The 10164-nt window shown below is 45.8% G+C and overlaps 1 protein-coding gene across 1 annotated transcript; it reads left to right on the top strand.

The window, feature by feature from the left end:
- Positions 1 to 619: 619 nt before the first annotated feature.
- LOC307079334 (putative E3 ubiquitin-protein ligase DTX3) lies at positions 620 to 4204 on the top strand. The gene is made up of 3 exons (XM_079741597.1): positions 620 to 1247; positions 1611 to 1828; positions 2152 to 4204. Exons 1-3 carry the CDS (start codon positions 939 to 941, stop codon positions 2228 to 2230), a joined length of 606 nt encoding a protein of 201 aa, XP_079597723.1. The 5' UTR covers positions 620 to 938; the 3' UTR covers positions 2231 to 4204.
- Positions 4205 to 10164: the final 5960 nt, after the last annotated feature.

The following is a 10164-nucleotide window of genomic DNA, read 5'->3' as shown; positions in this document are numbered from 1 at the left end:
TCAATGTCATAATATAGATAGGCCTACTATATTTGATATATTGCATACATATCATGAATGCATTCATAGTTCTGCCCAGCACGAGCCTGTGTAACCCCAGTGAGAATGGAACTAACAACCCTGGCAGCTCTAAGGATTTCTACCAATTGAGCCATTATAGGCCTACATAGCCATTGTAATTTGCATGCACTTGTTAGCCTGACATCGCCAAACCAATTCGCAAATGAGCTCGCACATTCTTTTGTTTCCCTGACTACCTCTGCTGCACCAACCAGACCAAAGTCTACGTTTATGGTGGGATAGGTAGGGCCAATTGTCTTTGTCCAATTATGCTGTCCTGTTCCAACATTATTAAGGGAAATGTAGGAATAACTGTAGCCTCTACTTTGAGACGTTTCGACACAAATCCAGTCAATGTTAACTCTGGAACTGCGTGTTTGAAAACTGAATCGCATTCATGTCTACATCAAATCCAGTGTGCATTTGATTTGTCTGTCAAGCAGTTTTGTTTGGGGGTAATAAAACATTACACTGGCTGATTGATAAATAAGGATGTGCGTGCTGGGCATTGGGCGTCACTGTCAAACTTCCGCTTGTTTAGTATCTCAGTGCCCGCCTCCTGCCGCGATGGTGGGGTCAGCGATATGCCAGTGTTATTACTTGTACTAACGTTCCTCCTCCCATCTAGGATTTAACTGATGTTTTCTTGCTAAAAATATTTTTTCAATGCTTTCAAAGTGAATTGTAATTGTCTCGTTGTAAACTAATTGTTACTCAGCGATATCAAACTCGTGCCTCGAAGCTGTAGGAATCCAGCCCATCGGTCAAGATTTAAGGTGGAACTCAGCCCTTGCTAAACTAAAATAACACCAACAGCAGCCATACAACAACTTCACAACTGGTGGAAGCGGTGGCACTACCGGGCCCAACCCGAGAAGATGGGAACTACATCAAACGGTCATTCTTCTATGACTAAAGATGCCCGCCATGACAACTGCCCAATATGTCTCGATACAATTCGAGACAAGAAAACTTTAAAATGTCGACATTATTTTTGCACTGAATGTATCGACTCGGTGTTCAGGTATAAACCCGCCTGCCCAGTATGCAATACTTTCTATGGTATTTATCATGGAACACAACCGCAAGGCACCATGACTGTGACGCGGAGCGGACAATGTTTACCTGGCTTTGACAACTGCGGAAGTATCGCTATTGAATACAGATTTCCAGCAGGCATTCAGGGGGTGAGTTTGAAAGGGACTGTCTGTCATGCTTATGTTGGTTCTTGGATTAAACAAATCCTTTCTCGCGGTTAAGACATTACCACCTAAACAAAAGTCTAAAAAATATGTATATAAATAATAATTATAATAATAATGTAAATAAATAAATCCGAAGGGCCTTTTAAGGAAATAGATTGTTGAGCACCCCCCATTGACACACGTCACATACTGTACACAGTTTGAGTCAGCAGACAGCTTACCCTAGGAAAATATTGCACTCTGGGATCTCAGGGTCATATATAGCCAAAATACATGCATAATAATAACAACCAACACAGCATGAAAGTGCCACTCTTCAGCTGTTTGCCTTTTGCCTTTTCACAGCCTGAGCATCCAAACCCTGGAGCCAGGTATGGCAGCACATCTCGAACGGCGTTCCTGCCTGACTGTGGGGAGGGCCAGAAGGTCCTCCGGCTGCTACAAGTAGCCTTCGACCGGAGGCTCCTCTTCACTATCGGACAGTCTGCCACCACCGGCCTCAACAACGTCATCACCTGGAACGACATCCACCACAAGACCAGCATGGGAGGGGGTCCCCAGAGGTATGGGCGGAGGAATTATTCCACCTTCATAGTCAATGCGTGTGACACTTGTGGGGATTGTGTACCCTTAACCTAAGAGAATGAGGGATGCACCGGCCGATGGTGAACACTGGACACCGTTGCAACATTGGTTTATTGTGTTAAAATGTGCAATCTCAGTACCAGTAGGTGATGGGGAAATGGTCCATATTAGCTGCCCACATTTTGGGATATTTCATTGAAATATAAGTGTGTATTATAAAACACCAATTGTGATCGTGATGTTGCATTAAGGGGCTTTGTTTTCTCAACTGTTGCACTTGTTGCATCACCTGAGTTTGCAGATTTGGCTATCCAGACCCGGAGTACCTGTCCAGGGTTCAGCTGGAGCTCCAGCTTAAAGGGGTGTCGGAGGATGACTAAGACCCACCGCATCATCTATCTATCTATCTATCTATCTATCTATCTATCTATCTATCTATCTATCTATCTATCTATCTATCTATCTATCTATCTATGTATCTATCTATCTATCTATCTATCTATCTATCTATCTATCTATCTATCTATCTATCCATCCATCCATCCATCCATCCATCCATCTATCCATCTATCCATCTATCTATCTATCTATCTATCTATCTATCTATCTATCTATTTATCTATCTATCCAAATTCACCTGTCAGTCTGAACTTCATTGAACTATACATAATCAGTGTTAAACAAAATGTACATACAAATATAATGTTCCGTTTATATTGAAAACGTGATACCATTGGCTCTCTTTTATCGTTACTAGATAGGGTAAATGTTATTTTTAACTGCACAGTTAAACCCTGGCATTTTTTAATTTGACCACAAGAGGTCGCTGTACTCTTAAATACTGACCGTTACAGCGGCGGCTGAATATGAAGCAACGCCATCGCCTCTGTCTCACGCTCCCCTCCCTGTCGCTCACAGTGTTGTACCTGAACGCGTTCACTGAACGAAAGTTCATGAACTCGTTCATATTTTGGGCGAACTCGAACTGAACGTACTGTATTACTGCCTGATGAACGTTACTGTGAACTCGTTCATTCTGGTGTCAGAGAACGGCACGCTCACTCGGTTTAACTTCGTTCAATGGGGGGGTTATTTCTCTATCAACATGGCGGATGCGCGCGCAGATCACCGTGTTGTTTGACCGGTTGCCATGGTAATCTCCGTGCGGTTCATTTGCAGTTGCGGTGTTGCCAGCTTACTGTTACATTAAACTGTAATCAGAAAAGGTGGTTATATGCTATAGACCCTATAGTATCTGTCATATAAAGGCTGGGACGAATTTCAAATTATAAATATGTACACTTTATTTTGAAAGTATAGACCAGCGCGATTCCCATTGAAACGAATGGCGCGGTGATTATTCTTCAAAACGAGAGCTGTTAAATTGTGGAAAATGAATTAAACTGTAATCAGACAAAGCGGTTATATGCTATAGACCCTAGAGTATCTGTGGTATAAAGGCTGAGACGAATTTCGAATTATAAATATGTACAATCCATAACGTTAGCTCTCTGGCTCATAGCTCAGCGGAGTAGAATATCTCATAGAATCATTGCTTGTTGGCCGGAAACGGAAAGGGGGGCTGTTCACGTTTGGTTGTAGTCTTTTCGCTCGGTTCTCCGTCTCATCAGTAGGGCTAGAACCGAGCGAAAAGACTACAATCAAACGTGAACACCCCCCCTTTCCGTTTCCGCCAACGAGCAATGAGTCTTCCAACAGAAATCAATGGGATTTACAAAATGCGCTAAATGTGGAATAAAACACGATAGAAACTGTATTTCGCTACGATACTTGATTCAACCACTCTATATCATCCTAGACAAACCACAAAGGGTGCTCAATGTTCAAAATACCGGAATAAACGAATAGCTCACAGCAACATTTGAAAAAAAGAACTATGAACTGGTTCATTTTTTGGAACTGTGAACTTAGTTCAAAATTTTGAATTATGAACGTTTAACTGAACTAGTTCATTTTAAAATTTGTGAACTGAACTTTGAACTAGTTCACGAAGAAAGTGAACTTTCCCAACACTGGTCGCTCATATCCCAAAGTCGGTGAGAGGAGCAGAGCATCTGCTACAGACGATGAGTCATGTTTTAGGGTTCTCAGGGCAACTTTAGCCGCAGCAGCTACATTGGAGCTGACACGATTAACACAGCCTTCGTTCATTTCAATGGAAATCTTTTGTCTTCTTTTGTGCAAAATTGTATATAAAACATATATATGTGAGCTCAACAGATGTTATAAAGATGTCAACCATATCTACAATGTATATGCAAACATAGTATGCAATTGTTAAGTTTCCTTTAATAAGTTGCACACTGATGAATTAAACGCCTGATACATAGATATACTTTGCTGAAGTATTTGTGATCTCTTATTTCTCCTAGAACTTTCTCTCTCACTAACCTGCCCTCAGAGACTGCAGCACTCCATTTCAGTTCTATCCAGCCTATGTGTTTGTGTGTTTATTTTTTCTTCTTATCATTAATGTTATAAAGTGATGTAGTGTATATTGAGAAGAGTGGATTAACATGAGAGAGAGAAGTGTGTGTGTGTGTGTGTGTGTGTGTGTGTGTGTGTGTGTGTGTGTGTGTGTGTGTGTGTGTGTGTGTGTGTGTGTGTGTGTGTGTGACAGTGGCTTGGCCTCTTTAGAACTCTCCGCTGTGGTGCTGGGGGGTATCTCTGTGTCCCAGGATCTCATAGGCATCTGGTGCTCTCAGAGCAGGACAGGGTCCATCTGGTCAGCCCCCCCCCCCTCCCTCCATCCCTCCCTCCATCCCTCCCTTTCTGCCTCACCACCGCCCCCACCCCCTTAAATCCTTCCACTCTATTCATCGGCCAATTCATTTACTTTTTTTGTACTTTTGTCAGTGTATATTCATGCCTCTTTATGTATGTATGTATGTATGTATGTATGTATGTATGTATGTATGTATGTATGTATGTATGTATGTATGTGTGTGTGTTTGTGTGTGTGTGTATATATATATATGTGTGTCCTAATATATATGAGTATATGTATGTGTGTATGTTTATATATATATATATATATATATATATATATATATATTTATGTATGTATATATGTATGTATGTATCTGTGTGTGTGTGTGTGTGTGTGTGTGTGTGTCCCTATTTCTGTAGTGGCCATCTGCTGCTGTGCTGTGTGAATGGGTGAATGGAGGAGAGAGTGTGTGGGGCATCAACAGAATCGCTGGTGTTATCCTCTATTTGGCTTTGGTATCTGTATAAACCCAGCACATTTATAGCCACACTTTCATATGCGTACATTTTGGGGGGATTGGAGAGAGAGAGAGAGAGAGAGAGAGAGAGAGAGAGAGAGAGAGAGAGAGAGAGAGAGAGCTAGAGAGTGCGAGAGACAGAGAGAGAGAGAGAGAGGGAGAGAGAGAGAGACAGAGAGAGAGAGAGAGAGAGAGAGAGAGTTAACAATATACAGATAGCAACCACAGAGCACAATAAGCACTGCAACTGCAAAAATCTGCCTTCAACGCACACACACACACACACACACACACACACACACACACACACACACACAGGGTCTTTCACCAAATAATGTCAGGCGATGTATTTCCATTACCCATCCTTCCATGCGTTTGCCTTTATTCATGCAGTTTGTCTCTACCCACCCTCCTTCCCCTCCAAATCATAATTCCCACAATGCATTTCAATGGCTTATCTCATTAAAGCCCCAGTGCATATGTTTTTGGTTCTGCACTCTAGCCACCCTGCCAGTGGCAGTGCAGTCTCCAGAGTTTGTTCCATTAAAGCTCCATAAGGGGGGGGTTGATTTGTGCAACTCCCTGCCCTTCTTTCCTCACAGGCATCATCCCCTGCGCTGACATCCATCTGGGCTGGAAAGGGGGGGGGGGGGGGGTGGGGGGGGGGGGGCAATGTATCCAGTGTATCTAGAACCTGCAATGTATCCAGCATGATAAATATGTATATAATGATTATGTAGAGTATCGTGGGCGGAATAATCAGGCTTACATGTACAATTCTTTTGACAGCCCTCTGTCTGCATGGGGGGGGGGGGGGGGGGGGGGGTGATGATGACTACAAGGATGATGGGAGGATGATTCTGGAAGCAGCTCTTCTACTAAGGGATTCGGGCCTGGCTTGGCTGGTTTTTATGGTTTCTTCTGACCTACATTTTATTTTTGCCATTGAGTATGGTTTGTTTTTACAGTGCCTTTACAGTTATTCTCGATTGTATACACTCAAAAACTGGAACTATGCACACAATTCTGAAAACTTGAAGCTCATGTATCAACTACAAGCCTCCAGACTGCTAAACTCTAAGCACAATTCCACAGTTTTCACATTTTTGCTAAACTCCAAGCACAAATCTCATCATTTAACACACTTGGTTCACCTGGATCACACTGGCCTTCAAAACGCAACAACTAATTAACAATAAGTCTAACTCACTTCTCACCTGTTCAAACTCAACTGGCAAAACACTTCAATCATGTGTCAGAGCATAAAAGAGGACTCGGTGAGCTCTACTGTGTTGTAGATATGGTCCTTTCGCCTGATCAGGATGGAGGTAGGATACATACTGATTTACACGTAGATCTGTTTCACCTCTTTTATATTCTTAGTTTTATTTTTTGTTGGCCTACGAAAAGCTTTTAATGCAGTCAGTTCAGCTGAACATTTTACTGTATCACAATAAAAAAAAAAAATGCTTTGTTACCTTTTTGTACTTGTACTTGCACTGATTTCATCATTACATCCCTGAAAGACAGTCTAAACATTTTCTTACTGTAGCGTTTTTCTTCTCAGGTTTGTGTTAAGAGTTTTGAGAAATTGAGCAATAGTTTCAGAAAACGTGTTGAAACGATTTATGAAAAACTGTAAGATGGAGGTGTTATGTCTATTTTGCTGAGGAGAGCATTTTTTAAAACAGGAGACTGGCCCACCTAGGGAGAACAGAAGATGCATAACGGTTGGTTCTCTGTGCTGAGTAGCACTTGAGTGACAGCCCAGGGACAATGCTGGCCAACACACACATAGATTTGATATTTGAAATACATCCAGGAGGATGGTGTCATCATGTGATCTGGCTGCAGGGGCAAATTGGAGCGTGAACAATTGTAGTACAGCGACAGTGACACCAAGAATACAGGTATGTGTGTGTGTGTCTGTGTGTGATGCGTGGGAGAATATGTGTGGGTCCGTGTGTTTTGGGGTATTTGCGTGTGAGTGTGTTCTTTCGGTGCCTGTGTGTGGTTGTGGGTGTTTTTTTGAGGGCATGTGTGTGTGCGTGGGTGTATGTGTGTGTGTATGTAATCTACAGCAGTCCTTGCCACCTCTCCCCACTGTGCTCTTCAATTAGAGCGTCTCAGGCTGTGGGGAAAGTCCATGACACACAGTCTGCCCACTGCTGACCCCCCCTCACCCCCTCTCTCTCCCTTGCTCTGCCTGGTCATGGATCTACCTGTCTGCTCGGTGCAGGGAGTGCAGCCGTCCCCTGCCTTCGCTGTAATGAGCCCCAGCCAACGTCTGCAGGTGGAATTATATTGGTTGCTGGGGATCCCATCTTAAATTCCTAATACTTCTCTACACGCTCCGAGTGTAGAAGACAAATAAAGCTCTGGTTGAGTCTTGCTTGTAAGTCACCCCATAGAATTGATAACAAAAGATCTAACCTCTGGTGTTTTATCTGCTTGTTGAATAATGGGCCCAGAGGAGCCCTGTGGAGGCATCGCATCTCCAAGCAATATCTCTCTGTTTCCTCGCCTCTCCTCCTCTCTGCTCCTCCTGTTCTCTCCCTCACATCTCTCCCCCATCCCTCTTCTGCACTCCTCTCCTCCTCCTCTCTGCTCCTCCTATACACTCCTCTCTGCTCTACTTTCATTACCTGCTCCTCCTTTACACCTCTGCTCCCCCTCCTCTCTGCTCCTCCTATTCACTCCTCTTTGCTCCTCCTGCAGTCGTCTCCTCCTTTTTGCTCCTCCAACACTCTCCTCTCTGCTCTTCTTTCATTACCTGCTCCTCCTTCAGTCCTGTCCTCCTCCTCTCCGCTCCTCCCCCAGGTCTATCCTCCTCCTCTCTCCTCCTCCTTCAGTCCTGTCCTCCTCCTCTCCGCTCCTCCCCAGTGCTCTCCTCCTCCTCTCTCCTCCTCCTTCAGTCCTGTCCTCCTCCTCTCCGCTCCTCCCCCAGTGCTCTCCTCCTCCTCTCCGCTCCTCCCCCCAGTGCTCTCCTCCTCCTCTCCGCTCCTCCCCCAGTGCTCTCCTCCTCCTCTCTCCTCCTCCTTCAGTCCTGTCCTCCTCCTCTCCGCTCCTCCCCCAGTGCTCTCCTCCTCCTCTCTCCTCCTCCCCCAGTGCTCTCCTCCTCCTCTCTCCTCCTCCCCCAGTGCTCTCCTCCTCCTCTCCGCTCCTCCCCCAGTGCTCTCCTCCTCCTCTCTCCTCCTCCTTCAGTCCTGTCCTCCTCCTCTCCGCTCCTCCCCCAGTGCTCTCCTCCTCCTCTCTCCTCCTCCTCCAGTGCTCTTCTCCTCCTATCTCCTCCTCCCCCAGTGCTCTCCTCCATCTCTCTCCTCCTCCTTCAGTCCTGTCCTCCTCCTCTCCGCTCCTCCCCCAGTGCTCTCCTCCTCCTCTCTCCTCCTCCTTCAGTGCTCTCCTCCTCCTCTCTCCTCCTCCCCCAGTGCTCTCCTCCTCCTCTCCACTCCTCCCCCAGTGCTCTCCTCCTCCTCTCCGCTCCTACCCCAGTGCTCTCCTCCTCCTCTCCGCTCCTCCCCCAGTGCTCTCCTCCTCCTCTCCGCTCCTCCCCCAGTGCTCTCCTCCTCCTCTCCGCTCCTCCCCCAGTGCTCTCCTCCTCCTCACTGCTCCTCCCCCAGTGCTCTCCTCCTCCTCTCTCCTCCTCCTTCAGTCCTGTCCTCCTCCTCTCCGCTCCTCCCCCAGTGCTCTCCTCCTCCTCTCCGCTCCTCCCCCAGTGCTCTCCTCCTCCTCTCTCCTCCTCCCCCAGTGCTCTCCTCCTCCTCTCTCCTCCTCCCCCAGTGCTCTCCTCCTCCTCTCCGCTCCTCCCCCAGTGCTCTCCTCCTCCTCTCTCTTCCTCCCCAGTGCTCTCCTCCTCCTCTCTCCTCCTCCCTCAGTGCTCTCCTCCTCCTCTCTCCTCCTCCCCCAGTGCTCTCCTCCTCCTCTCTCCTCCTCCTTCAGTCCTGTCCTCCTCCTCTCCGCTCCTCCCCCAGTGCTCTCCTCCTCCTCTCTCCTCCTCCCCCAGTGCTCTCCTCCTCCTCTCTCCTCCTCCCCCAGTGCTCTCCTCCTCCTCTCTCCTCCTCCCCCAGTGCTCTCCTCCTCCTCTCCTCCTCCCCCAGTGCTCTCCTCCTCCTGTCTCCTCCTCCCCCAGTGCACTCCTCCTCCTCTCTCCTCCTCCCCCAGTGCTCTCCTCCTCCTCTCCGCCCCTCCTCCTCTCTGGTGGAGTGCCACCGGCTGTTTGTTGAGCAGCAGCAGCTCGTGGTGGAGGTGTCTGTGTGGGAGCTCTGTGGGCTCTGTGTTCTACTTGTTTCTTTGTGCCCTTGACTTCTTCTCTGTTTACACAGTGTACACAAATAGGGAAGAAAAGAGACATGTTAATGTGTTGATGAGTGTATGGCGTTCATTAATAATCATTTCGGGATGTATGTATATTTATACCTTTATATCTATATCTATCTAGTATCTATATCTATCTTTATAGATGGTGGAGGCGATAAAAAGCATATATTCTTATTAGCAGACCTTTAAGTTCTAGTTTGTCACAACCAGAAACCTGGATTCTGCTGTCAAGAGCCTGATGTGTTTTGTATTGGAAATGCATCGTTTGCTGCATTTGAATCCCAAAACGTCAACTCCTACACAGAGATAGCAGCACCATGTGTCAAGTAACTGCAAATGTACTTAGATGGTATCAGTTTAGATATACACAACATTGAGAAATTGGCATTGAGAGTGCCTTCTGCAAAGGACAACTTCCATCAACTTTAGCATGTATTCTCTTAAAAAACAAACCAAGTAAAAGGAACAGATACAACTCTAAAATGTTGTGTATTCGATAAAAAAAAAAATACCTCCAACACTGTAACTCTTCTAGCTCTGGAAATAGCTTTTGTTGCAGCAACATGTGCTATAAGTTATTATGCCAAGGTGTAGGATGGAGGAACAAAGCTTGTGGTACCACTGATAGAGTGTGGGTTTGTGGTTTGACTAAGGCTCCAACAAACATTGTCCAATGTAGAAAACCTTCATAGGCTCCTCCAGTTATTCTATTTTAAATGCATGCTTATAATACAATATTAAGTGCATTT

This window comes from Pollachius pollachius, assembly GCF_949987615.1.
Source record: "Pollachius pollachius genome assembly, chromosome: 8".
Lineage (NCBI taxonomy): Eukaryota > Metazoa > Chordata > Actinopteri > Gadiformes > Gadidae > Pollachius > Pollachius pollachius.
The sequence above is the reverse complement of the archived record's forward strand: the minus strand, read 5'-3'. Positions and strand labels throughout refer to the sequence as shown.